Source organism: Clarias gariepinus, chromosome 9 (assembly GCF_024256425.1).
Source record: "Clarias gariepinus isolate MV-2021 ecotype Netherlands chromosome 9, CGAR_prim_01v2, whole genome shotgun sequence".
Lineage (NCBI taxonomy): Eukaryota > Metazoa > Chordata > Actinopteri > Siluriformes > Clariidae > Clarias > Clarias gariepinus.
In genome coordinates this window covers 9,015,190-9,037,537 of record NC_071108.1, presented here as the reverse complement: position 1 = coordinate 9,037,537, position 22,348 = coordinate 9,015,190, and the positions used below count along the sequence as shown (strand labels likewise).

The 22,348-nt window shown below is 34.8% G+C and overlaps 2 protein-coding genes across 10 annotated transcripts; both read left to right on the top strand.

Annotated features, from left to right (window-relative positions):
- The first annotated feature begins 3,254 nt into the window (after positions 1–3,254).
- On the top strand, positions 3,255–12,865 carry LOC128529819 (tumor necrosis factor receptor superfamily member 14-like). Of its 5 annotated transcripts, XM_053503353.1 has the most exons (9): positions 3,835–4,073; positions 6,552–6,734; positions 6,876–6,920; positions 7,062–7,187; positions 8,773–8,922; positions 9,077–9,164; positions 9,733–9,900; positions 10,020–10,050; positions 11,899–12,865. In XM_053503353.1, exons 2-8 carry the CDS (start codon positions 6,728–6,730, stop codon positions 10,039–10,041), a joined length of 606 nt encoding a protein of 201 aa, XP_053359328.1. In that variant the 5' UTR covers positions 3,835–4,073; positions 6,552–6,727; the 3' UTR covers positions 10,042–10,050; positions 11,899–12,865. The 5 variants fall into 5 exon arrangements, with proteins under 5 accessions (XP_053359327.1, XP_053359331.1, XP_053359328.1 ...); XM_053503352.1 differs by lacking the exon at positions 3,835–4,073 and adding an exon at positions 3,255–3,278 and having other exon boundaries at positions 6,552–6,920; positions 11,899–12,864; XM_053503356.1 differs by lacking the exon at positions 7,062–7,187 and having other exon boundaries at positions 3,833–4,073.
- Positions 12,866–13,873: 1,008 nt separating this feature from the next.
- On the top strand, positions 13,874–21,398 carry LOC128529820 (tumor necrosis factor receptor superfamily member 14-like). Of its 5 annotated transcripts, XM_053503360.1 has the most exons (9): positions 13,875–14,017; positions 16,164–16,233; positions 16,975–17,345; positions 17,489–17,620; positions 17,748–17,897; positions 18,030–18,117; positions 18,787–18,957; positions 19,046–19,089; positions 19,465–21,394. In XM_053503360.1, the coding sequence occupies exons 3-7, from the start codon at positions 17,216–17,218 to the stop codon at positions 18,953–18,955; spliced, it is 669 nt and encodes a 222-aa protein (XP_053359335.1). In that variant the 5' UTR covers positions 13,875–14,017; positions 16,164–16,233; positions 16,975–17,215; the 3' UTR covers positions 18,956–18,957; positions 19,046–19,089; positions 19,465–21,394. The 5 variants fall into 5 exon arrangements, 4 of the variants coding, with proteins under 4 accessions (XP_053359334.1, XP_053359335.1, XP_053359333.1 ...); XM_053503359.1 differs by lacking the exon at positions 16,164–16,233 and having other exon boundaries at positions 13,874–14,017; XM_053503358.1 differs by lacking the exon at positions 13,875–14,017 and having other exon boundaries at positions 14,358–16,233.
- The last annotated feature ends 950 nt before the right edge of the window (positions 21,399–22,348 follow it).

Sequence of the window (22,348 nt, the reverse complement as noted above, 5' to 3'; positions counted from 1 at the left end):
ACTATCATATTAGGTTGTAAATAATAAGAATAATATTTTACATTAAGTTTAACGATTAACACATCCAGTTAATTAACATTATCCAGTTAACAACACAGAAAACCACAGGTGTTTTAGGGCTAGCTAACATTATCAGAATTCCAATATCGTTAATTAAATTCTATGAAGTATTCTGGCACATTTCAGTTCTTCATACATACAGTATATTGAAGTGCTACAAATTACGAACTGTTCAATCTTGTGACATGGGGAATTTTTTTGAGGAAGCCAACTAAGATGACCTTTATTTAACCTATATGTCCTTTATTTATTTTATCACTCTGTGTGTCTTTTGTACATCATACGTCACCGCTTTAACAGCCAGACAAATTTCTAGAGCTCTTCTACAGATTCTTGTGTTTACTGAAACACACCCACACTGTTCTGAATATTTATTTTATGCATTTCCTATCTCAAATGCATAACCAGGTGCTTAAACTGCAGCGAAGGTTCTATAATGAAAAAAAAGAGAGAATTCATTATAATTTCAATGAGGACATGTTTAATGTACAATATTCAGTAGGCTACATAAATACATTACTTATAAACCCTGTTATATAATCTTGACAAATTCATTATTTCCATACTTCTTAATTTATGAATAGTTCTGCCCATTTAAAAAGTTACAATAAAATGACCAGTACAGTAAATTAACATATCAATAATCCAGACAGGCAAGGCACATTAAGCAATAAAAAAGATTAAAACAACTGAAGTTTAGCAGTAACAGTGAGCCACATGGTGTGAACATCATGTTTATCAATGAAATTCTGAATCTCTCCTTTTTCCTGTCCTCATGCAGCTCTGTTTTTTAATTTAATTGCTGCTCTAGTGGGAGTTTAGTTTAACTAAAATCTCAAAATATCACACTTCAAAACTTTATTACTTTTTTTTTTTTTTTTTTTTGCTTTACTGAAAGTCTACATAATCATGGGTCGGTTGGAGTTGCAGATTGTTGCAAGAAAAAACAAAAGGTACAGGGACTAAAGGCCTTGATCTATGTACATTGACTGAGACTCAACAGAGTCACTCGCCTGCATATCACCACCCAAGGGAACAGCACTGTTACAGAATGTGTTCTATGAGATGTCACTATGACCTGCTCCGTTAGAATATATAAGGCACTGTAAGATGGGGGGAGGGGGGTATCTCTCTCTTGGAGACGCTGTTTAAATAAACCTCCACTCTTGTTGTGATACTATTTGAAGTCTCCAGAGTTGTTTCCACTACAATAGCCTTATTTACTTGGTTAATCTTACATTTTTTAGAAAGGGAAACCAACCCTGTCTGGCTTCCATTTGCACATGACAGTAAAAATGCAATACCGGGTTTTACCACACATTCAACACACGGGGACGCTGTTTTACGCATTGAGAAAACAAGAGAAAGCAGTCGGCAACAGGTAACCTCATACTCATGCACAATGTGTGAGGTGCACACTCATTTCTTATAAGGGTTTATTACGGGTACCGTGAGTTAAAAGATAACTATGTTTTTAATTTTCTCTACTTGTGTTGTAATACTGAATGTAACAGTATTTACTATATATACACACACACACACACACCCTGTAAACAATACAGAGAGTGTGCAAATTATGTAAGAGGATGGAAAAGTCTGCATTATGTTTGAGGAAAAAAAAGAAAGAAGGTCAATGTTGCAATGGTTTGTGAAAATGTAAAAAATGGTTTCTCCTTTTCAGTCATCTGATTTATGATTGCACATATTTTGTTTTTGTGACGTATTTGTTCATCCCTGACATTCCACCATACTGTACATACCAAGCATTTTACTGTATTCATGTTTTTTGTTTTGGTTTTGATCTTTGTTTGTTTTCATGTTTCTTGTTTCACTTCCTTCACTTTGTTCTTGCCCTTTGCCTAGTATTTAGAATTTGTTTGCTATTATAAAAACCTAAACTATTACTCATCTCCTTGTTGCCACAATAGGTAGATTTAGTATCATGGAAAAACAATTTTGACTCTCAGGCTGTATGTATGTTCAAGGGCATCACTTATGTCAGCAACTTAACCTATTATTCATTGAAGGGTAAAAAGTGTTTACTTCTGATGCTGTGGGCTGTTATGCTGCTTTGACATCACACAGTAAAGGTTGAGTAGTTGAGCAGACTACTCTAATCTGAAGAGTAGAAATTACTTCTAACTTACTAATTATTGTATACTTATTATGATTGTATGCAAAATAATTTCAGGCAGTGAAATTATGTTGGTACTAATTTTGGGTCACATGGTCACACGACCTAGAAAAATGGTGATTTACTAAAAAAAAAAAAAAGCTAATTAATTCACATAATACATAATTAATATTCTCTATTAATTAAACAATTATTAATGAATAAACAAAGCAGTATGCAATAACACATGGCATAGTTATATTTAAGAAGAAATTGGAATAACTGGGGCACGATCCAGGTAAGGACCATTTTTAATTCGTACAGAAATGTGTCAACCTAAAATACCGAATGTTTGTCTAATGTCCGAATATTAAATTAACTTAACCGCGGTTGAATGCGTCACACACACGCACGCACACACAATTAAAAAGCAACCTAAAGGGCAGGAGGAGTATACCTCAGCAACAACAACAACAACATTCTTGGTAAACAGGGCAGATACAGGTGTTTTGTGTTGGGGATTATCACTCTCACATTGCATTCCTCATTAATTTCTGCACTGGCTATGGCTTTGAATTTTATAGATAAAATAATGAACCATGGATATTATATGTTTCTCACAATGAAGTTTATCTGAAGTTAAATGAAACTAATACATTTTAGTGGCGCTTTCCAGAAGTTGCTTAAAACGTTGCGTGGTTTATATGACTACACCATATATACAAAATGCAGTATTATCCTGTTTATGAAAAAAATACTTGTTATACTGTAATATTTATAAATAAATAAACACAGTATGTGTCAATGCTGTCAGTTATTAGCAAATGAGTTTCCTAATTTTCTGTCGTCTCCTGGAGAAACCACCAACATACTGTAAAGCTGATACTGACGCGGTCGTAATTCAGAATTCACTGTGTTGCGCAGATAAAACACCACCGTACTTTCTGTTTCGCAAAGCTCAGTCTTTTACCTCCACCGCCCCTCCCTGAAAGAGCACAGGATTTGTAACGTAGTGGGCGTGGCCATCTTCAAACGTATTTTAAAAGATGGCAATTTTCCATTTATACATACAGTACAGCTTCTGGCCTTTATCATGAGGACACAGGTAAAGTTTCTTTTGAAAATTCTTGCATGAAGTTTATATTTATATAAGCAACACCACAATGTACAAGCAGTGTAGGTGCACAAGCTGATGTGCTGTGTGAAGACTAAGAGACTCACTGATTTATAGAAAGAGTAAACCAGCATATATTCATGTAAAAAGCAAATTCATATGCGTACTATAGCACTGTCAAACTGGTCAGTTTATTAGCTTTAGAAGCAGAGGGAGGATTAACAGTGGCCTGCGACTGATTTTTCTTGCTGCCAGCCAGATGTGTTTTTTTTTCTTTTTTTTTTGTAATAATTAATATATATATATATATATATATATATATATATATATATATACATTAATTATATATATATATATATATATATATATATATATATATATATATATATATATACATTAATTTTATATATATATATATATATATATAAATTATTACTATATATATATATATAATTTTCTTATATGAAACTCCTTGTACTAAAGTGATGATTGAATGCAAATGGAATTGGCATTTAAGCAGATAATTAAATGTTAATAATAGCAATACTAATCTGTTCATAAGTCTGTTAGTCGTGGCTGGCATCCGCCAAATTTTCTCCGCGCCTCCGCCCCTCCCCAGAGCAGCAAGGCGTTTGTTAGACATGTTAGGATGGACAGAAACGGCCAGGTGGAACAGAAAGCGAAAGGGCACGCAAAAAGAAAGTACGTCAAGAAGGAGCAACAAAATGTTGCAAAATTACGGATCTATTCACCGCAGGTCAATTTCATCTGTATATTATCCTTATTGTAAGTATTGAACTGCTAGCACATATTAGATATATCGCCCTTACTATCGTAACTTAAAATACCATATGCTAAGAGACGAATCATTTTGTTATCAAATCATTCGTATTATTTTATTTGTTTCATTTGGATATCTAAGTCATTTAAAATAAATAAGATAACTAACTATCTAACTAACTAACTAACTAACTAACTAACGAACGAACTAACTAACTAACTAACTAAATATTTAGCGTCTGAACAATCTAATTACAATGTGTTAAACAGATTCATCTCGCACACTGCTAATCACAACACTCGGACAGTCACAACACTTGGACACAATAAAAAAAAAAAAGTGGTGACAATCTTATATTGAACGATGCGCACGGAGGTTGACTAGACGCGCTAGACGCTGTAGCGACCCATTGTGGGGAGAAGCCGAAAGACCAGCAACATATTTATCTACAGTATATAATAACAGGGAAAATAAGGATGTCTGTTGTTTTCTAAACTTATTTGGGTGAATATAATGGCCTGGGCGTGGAATTTCCTGGCCTGAAATTGTGTCCCAGCCCGGACCTACAATTATCCAAAGAGGGAAATACATGTCAACATTTACACTGGCATTTTTTATATTTAGAAGAACACTCGAAGAATACTAAATTTGACTTCATGAAAGATTCCCCATTATACATGTAGCACAATCCCACTTTATAGTTGGTATCTTTTTTCTTTTCCCTTTTATTTTCTTCTCCCCCTTTTTTGTATCAATAATGATAATTCTTTGACTGCAATTTTCCACTTATTAATTAATTCATTCTTCTTCTTCTTCTTCTTCCTAGTATTAGTATTAGTTGTATTAGTAATGCTGTGATTATTATTATTATTATTATTATTACCACCCTTGCTTTTTGCTTTCTTTCTCTTGCAGTAGTTCTCATCAGTAGTTTCACCTATTTATTTTTAAATCTATTTATTTCTGTTGTTATTTTGTGACTTGATTCTGAGTTTTGGCATTATGAATGAGCACACACACACACACACACACACACTCAGTGCCAGTGGCTAATGCACTTTGGTGGATAACATCTGATTTTCCTTTTATTCATCTGTTTCTATTTGGACCCGAGTTCCTCTCTGCCTTCAAAATTCTCTTTCTTCCAGGGCTCCTTCATGACTGCTGCTACATCTCAGTAGTCGCATTGCACCTCCAGGGTTAAGGGATTTATTCCCACTTTGGGTTGCATTCTATCCCCTTTCATTGGCACCCTGCCTTGTGCCCTTGGGCGTTTTCTCACTCGGAACGGTTGTTCCGTTCCATTCCCGCGAGTCTCCTGGGATAGGCTGCAGGCCCCCGCAACCCTGTATAGAGAATATAGCAGTATAGACGATGAGTAAAAGAGAGAAATATTGTAATTTTCTCTGTTGTGTGTAAATAATTTTACTGCCCTTAAGGCTGCATGGTGGATGGTGGGGGGGTCTGTTTTTAATTAAAATTATTCACAGGCACAACAACCTAATTATGAAAGTCCCTGTAGGTTAGCAAAGTCCCTAGATCAAATTTTATTGTTGTGTGTAGTCCTGAGTGGGCAAAAGTCGGTCAGAAATGTTACTTATCAGCTTAGCCTATTCTTCTCAACTATAGGAGCTCCCTTCTAGTTACCAGAGTGATGTTAAAGCAGCTCATCAGCTTAGCCTATTCTTTTCAACTATAGGAGCTCCCTTCCAGTTACCAGAGTGATGTCAAAGCAACTCATCAGCTTAGCCTATTCTTCTCAACTATGAGCTCATTTCCAGTTACCAGAGTGATGTCAAAGCAGCTCATCAGCTTAGCGTATTCTTCTCAACTATGTGTGATGCGCAGATAAAGGCATCTCTACTTTCTGTTTCACAATGATCAAAGTCTTTTACTGCAGCAATGCCATCCTGACAGCTTGTTTTAAAACGCAGTAGTGGGCGTGGCCATCTCCAAACAATCATATTTTAATGAGACAGTACTTTTCCAACCCTGATCAAGACATTGATGATGCACAATTGGAGAGAGATTTCTCAAACGCGTCAGCCGTGACAATGCTTTAAATTTATGCCAAAAAGTGGTTAATAACTTTGTGTGACATCATGTTGAGTGACATTATGTTCAATAACATCACACTGAGTGACATCATTGTGTGATGATTTTTTTTACCAGCATCTGAGGCATTTTGAAAGTCTTGACATAATATAACACAAGCACTATGACATCATTGTCATTGCTATGATGTGCTGATTGTGTGTAATTTTGTGAGTGTGTATTAAAGGGCTCTCTTGTTTGTCTAAGGATTAATATTTGATCCTAATAAAGATGTAAAATATGTTGTAATATATGTTTTTTAGAGCAATTTTAAAGTTGTTTCAGTTTATAATGTAACTGTATTTGGTGCTTTACTGGAAACTGATTAATTTGTTGTTATTTATTTATGACTGAAATTCTTTAAAAAAATGTCTGCTTTTCTTTTTCAGATTGTTAAACAATTCTGAATGCGTGACACAAATTCATGTTTCATTCAAAGTTTAATGCAGTCGTAAAATGATTCATGAGCTGCACGGCCTATGTCAAGTCAACAAGAACCTGAGCAGGATGACCTTCGATGGGAAAGTGGTTTGATTGGAAACATTAACTGAACACAAAGAAGTATATGAAGTGTGAGGATGAAACTTTAATTTCTGCTTTATGAAGACACCTCGTCGACTGTTTCACAATGATTTCTACTTTAAGGTTTACTTTCATTATTGCTGCTATTTTCTTCCTGAAACTTGAACTGTGTTTCTGCCCTTCTGGACAAGCTGAATATGAGAATAATGGAGGATGCTGTTACCTGTGTGAACCTGGTAAATGAGATTTAATACTGAATTATGGTCTTAAATAGGGTCTTTAAAAAGTTCAAATTTACCATATACTAAAAGAGATAACCGGTAATGAGCTTCCATTAAAATAAATTATTGTTCAGCTCATCTCTAATATATTCATAGGAAACCACATTTATATACATCGCACTGAATTTACCAGCACAAAATGTGTGCCATGTGTTGACTCAACTTACATTGAAGACCTCAACAGTCTTTTAATATGCAAAACTTGTACAGTGTGTGAGGCAGGCAAGTATGTTCTTTGAGAAAAATTTATGTTTATACAAACCCGATTCCAAAAAAGTTGGGACACTGTACAAATTGTGAATAAAAACAGAATGCAATGAAGTGGAAGTTTTGAATTTCAATATTGTATTGAGAATAGAATATAAATAACATATCAAATGTTAAAAGTGAGACATTTTAAAATGTCATGCCAAATATTGGCTCATTTTGGATTTCATGAGAGCTACACATTCCAAAAAAGTTGGGACAGGTAGCAATAAGAGGCCAGAAAAGTTAAATGTACATATAAGAATCAGCTGGAGGACCAATTTGCAACTTATTAGGTCAATTGCCAAAATGATTGGGTATAAAAAAGAGCCTCTCAGAATTGCAGTGTCTCTCAGAAGTCAAGATGGGAAGAGGATCATTAATTCCCCCAATGCTGCAGCGAAAAATATTGGCGCAGTATCAGAAAGAAGTTTCTCAGAGAAAAATTGCAAAGAGTTTAAAGAGTTTGCACATCATCTGCAGTACATAATATCATCCAAAGATTTAGAGAATCTGGAACAATCTCTGTGCGTAAGGGTCAAGGCCGGAAGACCATACTGGATGCCCGTGATGTTTGGGCCCTTAGACGGCACTGCATCACATACAGGAATGGTATTGTAATGGAAATCACACCAAAAATATGGGCTCAGGAATACTTCCAGAAAACATTGTCAATAAACACAATCCACCGTGCCATTCGCCGTTACCGGCTAAAACTCTATTAGTCAAAAAAGAAGCCATATCTACACATGATCCAGAAGCACAGGCGCTTTTTCCAGGCCAAGGCTCATTTAAAATGGACTGTGGCTAAGTGAAAAACTGTTCTGTGGTCAGACGAATCAAAATTTGAAATTATTTTTGGGAAATTATTTTTGTTATCAGCGCCCAGTTCAGAAGCCTGCATCTCTGATGGTATGGGGTTGCATAAGTGCATGTGGCAGGGGCAGCTTACACATCTAGAAAGGCACCATCAATGCTAAAAGGTATATCCAAGTTCTAGAACAAAATATGCTCCCATCCAGACGTTGTCTCTTTCCGGGAAGACCTTGCATTTTCCAACATGACAGTGCCAGACAAAATACTGGATCAATTACAACATCATGGCTGCGTAGGAGAAGGATTCAGGTACTGAAATGGCCAGCCTGCAGTCCAGATCTTTCACCCATAGTCATAAAGAGGAAGATGCGACAAAGAAGACCTAAGACAGTTGAACAAATAGAGACTTGTATTAGACAAGAATGAGACAACATTCCTATTCCTAAACTTGAACAACTTGTCTTCTCAGCCCCCAGACGTTTGCAAACTGTTATTAAAAGGAGAGGGGATTCCACACAGTGGTAAACATGGCCTTGTCCCAACTTTTTTGAGATGTGTTGATTCCATGAAATTTAAAATCAACTTATTTTTCCCTTAAAATGATACATTATCTCAGTTTAAACATGTGCACAGTGTCCTAACTTTTTTGGAATCAGGTTTATATAAAGAATTGTATTATGTATCCACAGTATTGATTAATATAATTAAATGTTCTTTATTGTGTTATTTTTGCACAATTTCATAGGATTAAAAGTGAAATATGCCTGTACACAAACTTCAGATACAGTTTGTGAACCACTGGAGGGATTTTATTGTGTTCATGAGAACATGGGCAGCTGCATATACGCTGTAGAACACACAAAATGCAAACCTGGACAATACATAAAGCAGAAAGGTTGGTGTAACATATCTTCATTATGATGTGAAACTTCCCAGGAGCATTTTTCACCAATCTTTTACATACTGCCTTTGCAGGAAAATAGGATTTTTTATATAGGAATATTTATTTGCTCCCAATATTTATTCAAGACTATTTATTGTCTTTGCAGGAACTGCGGTTAAAGATGCTGAATGTGCAGTCTGTCCAGATGGTACCTACTCCAGTGGTTCCCTTCAAATTTGTAAACAACATACAAAGTGAGTGTTCGGTTGTCCTGAATTAGAAAATGAATCGTCGAATAATTATTCTGATCAGTGAATGAAGATTGCAACAGTAACTAAAAAAGAAACTCTAAAACATTGTAATAGATATGTTTTAAATGTATTCTCCAAGTGTCTTGCTGCTAAACATCAAAGTAAAAATGACACATTTTGTACAACAACTGTTGCTATTGTATAAGCAATCATACATGTCGGGATCATACGTGTCTGTTAATCTATAGCTAAGATGCAGAAGTATTTATTATTTTGTTTCTTATGATTTAAGCTATAATTATTCTGTGTAACATTTATGAAGTATGAAGCCCACCTTTTTCCATGTATCTCCATTATAAAATATAAATAAAATAAAATATTGAAGCATTAAAATAAAACAGTAACAAATAGTTACTTTTTACTTAATATAGGCAGCAGATTTATTATAAAAAATTAGAAATTAAATGATGTCATTAATGCTTACACACATTCTTTGCTAAAAGAGCATTCTTTGCTATGTTTACCTTGTCCAGCTAAAATAAGACACATACACCACACTTTACTTTGACAGATGCCAGGATAAAGGTCTTGAAGAAATAACACCAGGAACAAGTTCTGCTGATGTTAAATGTGGAAAAAACCCTCCAGTAACTCAAAAGATTGCACCCATAGTTTTAGTGGTGGTCATCGTTTTGGTTCTAGCTGAAGCACTGATTTCACAGAGAAGACCTTTCTTCGGGTACATGTCATTTTAATCTTATGTTTTTTTTTTTTTTTTATTGTTCTGATTGTTAAATGTTTTATGTTTAAAAGCAACAACTTTGTTAATAGTTGTTTTCTCAAACTGTCCCTTCTCAGCTACCAGCTAATGAGGTTTTAATTCAGACATGTAAGTATTGCTTTAATAATTCAAAAAGTATTTTAAGTAAGTTATAGTAAGAAAGACAAAATCATTGAAGGGAAATATTATCAGTGGCAAAAATCACTTGGCAGCAATAATCTCAACTAGGCTATTCCTATAGCTGTGGATCAGACCTGCACATCGTTCAGGAAGAATTTTAGCCCATTCCTCCTGTCGAAACTGATTTTTCTCTCTCATATTCTCAGCATGTCTCATGTGTTTGACTGTCTTTAAGTCATTCCATAGCATCTCAATTGTGTTGAGGTCTGGGCTCAGACTTGGCCACTCCAAAAGGCGGATTTTGTTTCTCTGAAGCCATTCTGTTGTGGACTTGCTCTGGTGTTTTAAGTTATTAACCTGTTACGTCACCCCACATTCTTACATTTTCCAGAAAAAATATTTTATACGTTTGGGAGCTTATTTTCCCCTCTGTTACTGCAAGCAGGAAAGCAGGTCCAAATCATTATGTTTCCTTCACCATACTTTTACCGTTTGGGATAATGACAGTATGCAGTACCCTCTTTACGTCAGATGTAGTGCTGAGGGTTCTTTTTAAAAAGCTCAATCTTACTTTTATCAGTGCACAAAATATTTTGCCAATACCATTGTGGAGTGTCACTGTGCTCTTTTTCACAAACTTCAGGCATGCAGCAATGTTCTTTTTAGGCCCACATCATGATGTTTCCTCCACCATACTTCAATCTTAGTTTCAACAGTGCACAAAACATTTAGCCAATACCCAGGGCTCGATTTGAGGGGGGATGTGGGTGAATGGCATCCTGCCTGTTGAAAAAAATGTGGGTGAATGTCATCCTGCCTGTTGAAAAAAATATATACCATCCCCTTTGTAAAACCATTATCCCCTGTACCATCCCCTTCAGATTTATAATGCAGGGTATTATGCCGCATTTGTCATGTATTTTATATTCGTCATGAAAATTAAATATTAAAACTCTCTATGTATGATCATCTTCAAACTAATTAGTTTGTATTTTGCACTGGCCAAGAGAACAGTTCAAGCACAGCTTTTGACAATTACATTTTGTTAATAAAACTGTTCTTAACAATTTGACTACTGCCAGTACCACTGTATAGAGTCATAGCAAACTCCAGGCATGCAGCAATGTTGTTTTTAGTAAGTTTTGAGTTTTTTGTTAACTGGACGCCCACTTTTTGGTTGAGTAATTGTTTAAAATCACTTTGTACAAAGTGTACATTGGCGGGAATTAACAGGTTACAGTGAGCATAGCACTAGGGTAAGGGCGCTTGCATGCCACACAATCAAAGGGGTATGTTTCTTACTATGGCGTACCGCTTCTATTATTTCTATTACTTCTAAAAGTAATCTCTTAACTCATGCTCTTGTCATCTCTTTTCTCTCATGTTTTTCCCCTTTGCCAGCATGGCCATGTTACACTAAAACCCCCTTTTTTTTCGGCAAGCCATGGCTTACATTAGTGTATTCTTCTTGTGTGGAGCAAACTCAAAGTTTGAGTGGTTTTAAATCAGTCAAAATAGTTCTAATCCACACCTCCAAACTCATTTCTTAACAAGACTACAGGTACAGTATGCTAACACCTGACTCCAAGAATTCACATACTTTTGTCACTAGCACTATGTGGTTTTTATAGTTGTTCCCAATACAAACATGTAAGATCAGAATGAAGGAGAATAGGGGCGGTGATAGAGTTTACAACGTATGGGGTACAAATCCATTTGAGGGTACACAAGCACATATAATCACTTACACACACCCACGCACACACACACACACACACACACACACACACACACACACACTATACTTGACTTGACTTGACTTGATTTGACTTACAGGCAATTTGGAAACACCAAGGAACCTGCGTACCCAAGCATGGGCAAATTCCAGGCACATGTGTGAAGTGGGAATCAAACTGCTTCAACTGAGGCCAACTGAACACACCAAACTCTGACACAACCTCTTAACCTCTCAAGACAAAGAAGTAAAGGCAACAAACCAACAGGGAAGCAAGACAGGCAGCATCAGTTTTAATATACATATCTGCACTTAGATTTCGATGCATGCTATCAAATTATGCTACCTATAACTGCTATAAAATTATGCTATCAAATTGTTATCAAATCTATGCATGCTATCAAATTATGCTACCTATAATTTTTTTGCTACTTAACACTTCACCACAAAGACTGACAAGCTTGGGAATTGTTGCATTCGTTTGATTGATTATGTACTGGGAGCAATAAAACACGTGTGTACGCTGTGTAAAGCAAAAAAAGTCTTTCTCTCTCCCTCTCTGTATCAGCCTACACTTTGTAATTGGGCTAGTGATGGGTCGTTCATGAACGATTCCTTCTTTTTGAACAAATCTTTAACGTGACTCAGTTCATTGTATCGTAGAGTAGTTAATAAATTCTTGTTTCTTTATAAAGAACTGTTGTCTTGCTCATGTAATTTAAAGTTTAAACATTTACCCAGATCTTACGTTACCTTGCTCATAAATATAAAAGACCAGATTTTGTATTATCATCATTGGCCATGGGATAAACAGAATTGGTAAGATACACTAAATCATGCCGGTGGACAGATAGAGGATAAAGTTTATGCTATAAGTTGTAAATCAGTTAATTAAATTAACCCGAATCTTTTCAGATTTGATTTATCTCTGACAAGAGCTAAAATCCTACAAACTGTACATTCAATAAATGATCAATACATGTTTTTATTTTATTATTAGAGATACTTATTGTGTAAATCTGTGTAATGTGCGGTGAAATATCTATATGAAGTAACATAAAAATTGTAAATATATGTATGTTGAATTAAAAAAAATTTCCCATATACTGTATAATTATATCATTTGCATACTAGAACTAATATTAACATCTGCACATATTTTGATTTTACACTTTAAAGGGTTCATTTGAGTCCAAGTGGACTTAAATTAACAGCACACAGTATTTATATAACATTTAATGTTAATTGAACACCAGGACTTTTGCTGCAAAACTTCGTAAGAAAATAAACATTGCAGTACTAAATTATGTTATTTTTAGGTAATCATGTGTACACTTACCATCCATTTATTAGGAACACATACACATTTATGTCGCCTATGATCAACCAATCATGTGGCAGAGATGTTATGCAAAACAAATCAATACATTTTGATTATTTTAGAAAATGCTGATATTCTAATTTCACACAAAACAGTCTCTAGAGTTTACACAGAATCATGTGGCAAACATTAAACAGACCATGAGCAACTGTTGTGTGGGTGGAAACACATGGCCAAGGGAGGGTGGATGAATAAGTACTGTATATTTGTAAAGTTTCATTCGCCACAGCCCATGGTTTTATTATTAGCTACTCACAGAGTAAATCTCATTCAACAAACTTCCTTGCATTTTAATAAATATAGTACTAAATATAGCCTATGTAATGATGACAAAGTAAAATAATTCTTGTAGTCTACATTAGCAAAATTCTCATAACATTGTCGCTGATGTACAGACTTTACTTGTCTTAAGAAAATTCAAACAATAAAAGTTATTGAAATAAAATAATTAAATGTTCTATTAAAAATATTAATGAAAATGCAAAGTGATAATACGCAAAGTCATACACCACCATGCAACATTAACAGTTACAACATTCATTTATTTATTTCAAATATATATGTTTATAATATTAATATTATCCGTATTTCAGTCGGACAGTAATTTGCTGACGGTCCCTAACTTGCGCAGTAGTCCCTCTTTAAGGGGGGGAGGGGGGGTTGTGTTGGGCGTGGGGCGCTGTGGTAAAAGACTGAACCTTGTGAAACTGAGCACACACGGAAATTTTTATCTGCGCAACACACGGATTTACGTAACTATCAAACAGCAGCTTCTAGGGGAAAAAACAACCGCGTCAGTATCAGCTTTATGTCAGGGCCTCTCGAGATGACGTCAAAAAGTAGGAACGTTATTTACTAATAACTGACAGTGCTTAAATATTGTATTTATATCTAAAGTTTATATAACTCATTTTGTATATATACAGTCGTAGCCAAAAGTTTTGAGAATTACATAAATATTGGAAATTGGAAAAGTTGCTGCTTAAGTTTTTATAATAGCAATTTGCATATACTCCAGAATGTTCTGAAGAGTAATCAGATGAATTGCATAGTCCTTCTTTGCCATGAAAATTAACTTAATCCCAAAAAACCTCTCCACTGCATTTCATTGCTGTCATTAAAGGACCTGCTGAGATCATTTCAGTAATCGTCATGTTAACTCAGGTGAGAATGTTGACGAGCACAGGGCTGGAGATCACTATGTCAGGCTAATTGGGTTAGAATGGCAGACTTGACATGTTAAAAGGAGAGTGATGCTTGAAATCATTGTTCTTCCATTGTTAACCATGGTGACCTGCAAAGAAACGCGTGCAGCCATCATTGCGTTGCATAAAAATGGCTTCACAGGCAAGGATATTGTGGCTACTAAGATTGCACCTAAATCAACAATTTATAGGATCATCAAGAACTTCAAGGAAAGAGGTTAAATTCTTGTTAAGAAGACTTCAGGGTGTCCAAGAAAGTCCAGCAAGCGCCAGGATCGTCTCCTAAAGAGGATTCAGCTGCAGGATCGGAATGTCACCAGTGCAGAGCTTGCTCAGTATGCGTATGAAGTGCTTGTAATCATATTTCAGTACATCACAGAAACAACTGAAACAAAGATCTAAAAGCAGTTTAGCAGCAATATTTGTACATTGTACAACTAATATTTGTGTCATTTTCAAAACTTTTGGCCACGACTGTACAGACAGATACTGAATTTTATTTTATACTGTATGATGAAGTCACTTAAATTGGGCGATGTTTTTAAGCAAATTCTGTAAAGGCATGATAAATCGACAATAGGCATTCTGCATCATTTTTCTCTATTGCATGAATACGAAAGTAACTCTTTAAATTCAAATCCATTTGCAAAATGCCATTGCCAGTGCAGAAATGAATGAGGAATGTAAAGAGAGGCTGGAAACCCCCAAACACAAAACAACTGTACCTGCCCTGTTTACCAAGAATATTGCTGTAGTTGCTGAGTTATATAAACTCCTCCTAATTTCTGGGCTGCTTTTGATTGTGTGTGTGTGTGTGTGGGATTGGACTGGACGGACCAACCTTTGGTCTCCGCAGAGACAAGCGAGCCTTGAGTGCCGTCTATGATCCTGTCACAAGTTTACTGGTGTATAATTTGTGATTAGTGTTTATAAATTCTCCTGCCAATGGTCATAATGTTATGCCTGATCGGTGTACAGGATTAGTGATTATCCTTTAAAGGATCAGCTTTTAAAACCTACATAAGGTGGTCCTAAAGTACAAAACAAAGCAATTTTTTCAGGAAAACAACAATGACATTTCACAAACCACAACCACACAAAAACATTATATATATATATATATATATATATATATATATATATAAAATGGGGTTGATTTAATTAGTGGATATTTTATATACAGTACTTTAAAGTAATTTGTGACACCCTGTCAACGCAGCATTAAAATGTGCCTTAAATTTAAAACATTTTCTCACATCACACAGCAATACACTGTATAATATGCCATGAAATTGTTGGGGCACCTGAAGTCCTTCACAATTTTCCTGGCCTTGGTCCAGCACAGCTTGCTGTAGATTGAGTGCAGGTCAGGGAGCTCAGTGCAAATGATTCGCTCACCACCCTCTGTAGAGTTATCTTATTCCATCTTATCAGTGTCCTCCATGTAATTTACTCGGGATTGGACTGAGTTCCTTGAAGAATTCACATACTGTGAATTCACTTAATAAGGCACGCCATTTTCATTGAAAAAAGGCATGTTGGGAGGAAGAACCAGGGCACTTTAGTTCATAATAAACCACTTAACCATGAACATTTACCACGACAGAGATGCAGGTCAGGCTAACTCTGACTTGACTTGGTTGTGTTTCATGAAAGGTTTTTGTGCTTTGGGAAATATTTTTATATTTTGTGATTTTATTTGATTTTTTTGCATTTTGTAAAATATTTTTGACTTTTGTGAAATGTCGTGTTTTAGTAAATGTCTTTGTGCTTTTCAAAGGTTTAAAAAAAAAGCCTATAGAATAACTGCAGACAGCAGTCACAACTGAAGCTACAAGTGAGGCCACCAAGTACATATCCTTTGTGATTTTATCTTGTGTTTATTTTTCCATGAAGATAAATTATTTGTAAATACTGGTGTGAGTAGTACCGTTGCAGTTAGAAGTAAGACAGAATTCCTACTTGTTAGGTTAGACTAGTCTTCTCAACTATGAGCTCTTTTACACAGTGATAAAGCAGCATGACTGCTCACAGCATCAGAATTAAACACTTCTTACCCTTAAATGAATAATGAGTTTTGCTGTAGACAAGTGATGCCCTTGAACATACAGACAGTCCGAGAGTCAAAATCGATCAGAAATCAAGTGACTGGAAATGTGGCCAATATGGTGTATATGAGTTGTAGTCCAATACTGTATGTTCATATTTGTGGGCAGCAGTGCATTGTGGGAAATGAAGTTCAGTGCAGTTTGGCAGTTTTATGAAGTGATTGGTTAGTAACATTGACTGATTGATAAATTAACATTTAATTATCATTCTTAATTTGAGTTTTCTTTTGGTTATCAGAGTTTGCATTAGCTACATTATATACAGTCAAAACAGCTGACAGGGTTAAGCCTTAAATACTTTTTCTTTTTATGATGCATTCACATTTCTTTATACTTTGTTACATCAAGCTCCTGCGACTGTGTGAACATAAATGGAGTTCATATTTTTTTTAAACCACTGTACTTGATTATTTTCTAGAAACAACTTACAGGTATGTATTTATGACTGATGTTCTTTTCTAAAATGTCTGCTTTACATTTCAGATACTTCAACAACAAACCTGACTGACTGACAAAAATTCAAAATGTCTCATGAAATTGTAAAATGATTCATAAGGTGCATCAGCAACTCTTTCCAGAAATCTATTTTTGAAGTAAACCAAAACCTAAGCTGGGTGAAACTTGACTGAAAACAGATGACCTAAACACAAAGCAGTGTGTCAGGACATGAAGTGTGGGGATGAAACATGAAACATTATGAAAACCTCCATTCAGCACTTTCACAATGATTTCTATTTTGGAGCATACTTTTACTGTTGCTATGATTTTCTTTCTCAATTTTGAACTGTATTGCTGCCCGTGTGGACGAGCTGAATATGAGACAAGTGGAGAATGCTGTCCCATGTGTTCACCTGGTAATGATATTCTATTTAGAATAACCATCTACAAATGTATGAATATATTAGGGCAAGTGCAAATTTACTACATACTAAAATGATAACAGTTTCCATTGCAATTAAAAGTAAATTATTGTTTCTTATCTCTTATATATTTATAGGTAACCGAGTTTATAGACATTGCACTGAATTCACCAGCACAACCTGCATGCCATGTGTTGACTTGACTTACACTGATGAGCCCAATGGTCTTTCAAAGTGCATTAGCTGTACAATGTGTGATACGGGTGCAGGTCTGTGTTTGTAAAAAAAAAATATTTTTTTAATGTAAAAACAATGCATTATCTACAGTATACATAATGTTTATTAAGGGTTAAAAAATATTTTTGGTATATTATTTTTTTGTACATGTTTTTATAGGATTAAGAGTTAAAACACCCTGCACACGAATTTCAAACACAGTTTGTGAGCCACTAGAGGATTTTTATTGCATAGATGAGGAAAGGGGCAGGTGTAGACAAGCTGTAGAACACACAAAATGCAAGCCTGGACAATACATAAAGCAGAAAGGTTGGTGTTATACATCTTCACTATGACATGAATTAAATATGAGTACCGCATTTGCAATCTACTGGGATGCAGGAACTGGTATTTTTTTACTGGTTGCTAAATATTTATTTACTCGGTGGCATGTCTTTGCAGGAACAGCAGTTAGTGATGTTGAATGTGCAGTTTGTCCAGATGGCACCTACTCCAATGGCTCCCTTCAGATTTGTCAACTTCATACAAAGTGAGTGTTTACTTATCCTGAGAGACTAAATGATTATTCTCGTTAGTGAGAGAAGATCCAGCAATAATAATAATAATAATAAAAATGGATATAATGTAGTCTTCCTTTTGAGACTTGGAGATTTATTTTACAACTTTTTTTTAACAAAGAGTACATTTTATCCAAGCATTGTCATAATTCTTATATACATTTATTAAGCAAATGTTTGCTTAATTTGTTTCATAAGTGATCTTTTTAAAAGTCACAACAAAATAAAAAAGAGTTTAATTTTAAAATTCATACAGTAGCAAATGGTCACTAAAGTGTAATTCAATGGCTGATTTACATGCTGCTGTATGATTTTTTTTATTCTGCTAATTAGGGATGTTTTGCCTACATTGCATTAATTAAATTAATATCTTACAGCCAAATTGGTAATTTGTAATGGTATTTAAAGGTCAAACGGTAATGTTATGTACACGTGCACATTTACAGTATGCACTTATGCTTCAGTTACTGCCTACATCAAACATCAGATAACCTCTATCTAAAGTTCACCCAAAAACATACTGATTTTTATTGTTTCAAAGTAAATACAGCTCATAAACTTCATGTTCTAAATCTGTTAGTACAGCATGATCATCTTTTCCAGCTAAGACGTACACCACACATTAAAATTTATTTTGATAGGTGTGAAGATTTGGGACTTCAAGAAAAGAGAAGAGGAACAAATTCCTTTGATGTTGAATGTGGACCAAAAGCTCCAGTAGCTCTAATAAATGTGATCATAGTTATAGGAGTGTCAATAGTTTTGGTTGTACCTGTTCTTTATAAAAAGATTTACAAAACATCTACCTAGAGGTAAGTTTTATATGTGGCTTTTAAAATATTTAATTTTTTTTATTGGAAACTTTAATAATATTTGTTTGCCAAACTGTTTTCAAACCAGGTTGTCCTGCTAAGAAGATACGACTTTTGGGCAACCAGACAAATGTAAGCATTGTTTTAGTGTTACAGTATAGGAAATAATCAAGTGATCTTCATACCATTTTAATATAGAATATTCAGATAGTATGCATTAAAACTGAGAAATAAATATTTTTGCTAAAAAATGTTTTGTTTTACAAGGAAAGACATACTTCACAGAGCGTGACAAGGTAAGAGTCAATATAAAGATATGCTGTAAGAACTATGAAATAGTATAATTCCTGTAAACCTGAAGGCAGAACTGTGCAAAATATATGTGATATGTGGGATGTGTGTTTGGAAAGAAAGACCACAGTTATTGCATAACTTATACAGTAAGTAGTAATATCTTTATTTAAAACACCAATTTAGTGCACCAATTTTATTTTTCTTCAATGACAGGATCCTCAAATCTGGCAAAGTTTTGATTCATGTAATTTTTCTCCACAGTGGACATCCGGCTTCTCCAGTTGAAAATGACTGTGGAAAACAATATTGTAAACACCTACTGCATATGGTGTTACATGAATACATGAGTACTGGAAAGAAGATGCACGGATGGTAATGACGCTAAACAATGTGATTGTCCTGTATGCTACGGTAAAGACATTAAGGAACATTTACCTCAATGCAGGGATGTAGCCACTTTCTTCATTAAAGAAAGGGTATATTTTAGATTATTAGTGTGTAATTAATACAAGCAAAGATTTGTTGTGGTTGTGTGGGACATGTTGGAACGTACAGACCAGCTGTATTGACCTGTTTCAATCTGATCACTGTTTGTCTGGTGGTTGCCATATTTAAGACCATCATGTTTGGCCAATGGACCAAAGCATCTGAAAATAGATGCACCAACCCCCAAAATCTAACAATCGCAGACATCTCCATTTAATCGATAGTCCGTCTTCATACACTGAGAAAAATCTGAGCGCGCAATACCCTGCTGGCTAGATAGATATAAATTAATTCGGGTAAGTAAAAAACAGTTTAAACTCATATCTTTTAGAAATAGAGAAAAAAAAACTTTTAATCATGTTACTTGCCAGTTCATACTGAACATTGAACTGTGTATCCTGGGTAGATATGTAGATATGGCCAGTAACAGACTGCATCACACATAAAATATGCCACGTCTAGAAAAAGCTCTGTTTATCGTATGTAGCATCCACATAGGTAGTGTTCTCATGTATAGCTAAAATAACTATCCTGCAAACTTATCTAATATTAAGTGGCTGCTGAAAAAACATTTAACTGATAATTGTCTTGTTGCAATTGAAACATATAATAGTTTTTTTTAGCTGCTGTCATGATGTCCCACAGTGCAACACATTAAACACATATTGATCCCAAGCACAGACTCCAATTCCATTCAATTCTACTTTATTTATATAGCGCTTTTAACAATGGCCATTGTTGCAAAGAAGCTTTACAAAATAAAAAGAAATATGGAAATGAATTCCAGTTCCATTAATATGGCAGTGTTTATATACTGCCAGTGTAAGCATGGCAGTATATTCAGTCATAAACATGGCAGTTTGGTCAAACAGTAATGTCAGATGAAACTGATCAAAACAAAACAGACCAAGTAATGAGGATGCATGCAGATCAAAGATGCATCAACATGAATTTATGAACATGGATATTATGAATATAACTATCTTACATAAGCAAAGAGGAAAGAGTTTATTATTAACCATGTTTTATCAACTTTCCATAATGAAGCACTTTGCACAAACCTTAGCTAAGACATTAAGAGTATTATGATTCTAATCCTGCAAGATTTGTTAAAATGACGGGCACAATTCTTTCATAATGTATTTATAGACAGGAGACAGGATACCTTTGGGGGTTCTAGTTTTCTGGCCGAATTGTAAGTAAGTTAAGGCTAAAATGTTCTAGCACCCTCAGAACTGGCACAACCTCTTACGTTGGTGTTTATTGATTAAAGGATATGTTGATTTAAATTTCAATAAATCTAAATAACCATCAGTCAAGTGTTGACCATCTTTCTGGGGGGATGCTACATTTTGTTTAAACATTTAAAAGAATGCAAGTTGAAAATACACAAAGGCCACTACACTTAAAGGAATTGACAAAAAAAAAAATACAATATAAGAGTCATTTCTGTTAGTGGTCCAGTACACATTCTAAAGGAAATGGAAAAACAGCAGTTTATGTTTTCATGTTAAATCCTAAGTGTATATATATATATATATATTGTGATGATATCAACTGATTGTACCTGTTACTCTAGGAAGCCACTAGAGGGCAGTATGTTCAGTGTTGTGTTGAATACTAAGGAATGAGGATAGAAGAAATAAAAAAGACACAAACATCCTCAGTCTGTACTGAGAGTTATTTTATTAAAGAACATGAACAAAACATGGTACCAGGAGTGAAGTCAAAACAAAGAACAGCCTGTTGTAAAAGTGGGATGGATAAAAAAAAAAAAGCCTGATAGATTAAATCTGTAAGAAACTGCTAAAAGAGTAATGTTAATGTTTGTAGGTAATTTGTATTGACTGTTCAACAGTTTAAATATAGACACTAAGATAAAATGATATTCTAAGCGCATGTCAAGGTGTTTTATAAAATAATACTAAGTTACTTGTTTATGTTTATTTAAATAAAGGGGGAAGTGATGATATCAATGGATTGTAACTGTTACTCTAGGAAGCCAATAGAGGGCAGTGTGTTCAGTGTTATGTGTTGAATACAAAGGAATGAGGATAGAAGAAGAAGAGCTTGCATGGAGCAGTAAAGAAATAAAAAAGACAAACATCCTTAGACTGTACTGAGAGTTATTTATTAAAGAACATGAACGAAACATACACACACATATGTAATATATATACATAATTAATAATTAGTACAACTAATATATATACAGTGGTGTGAAAAACTATTTGCCCCCTTCCTGATTTCTTATTCTTTTGCATGTTTGTCACACAAAATGTTTCTGATCATCAAACACATTTAACTATTAGTCAAAGATAATATAATTGAACAAAAAATGCAGTTTTTAAATGGTGGTTTTTATTATTTAGGGAGAAAAAAAATCCAAACCTACATGGCCCTGTGTGAAAAAGTAATTGCCCCCTGAACCTAATAACTGGTTGGGCCACCCTTAGCAGCAATAAATGCAATCAAGCGTTTGCGATAACTTGCAACGAGTCTTTTACAGAGCTCTGGAGGAATTTTGGCCCACTCATCTTTGCAGAATTGTTGTAATTCAGCTTTATTTGAGGGTTTTTTAGCATGAATCGCCTTTTTAAGGTCATGCCAC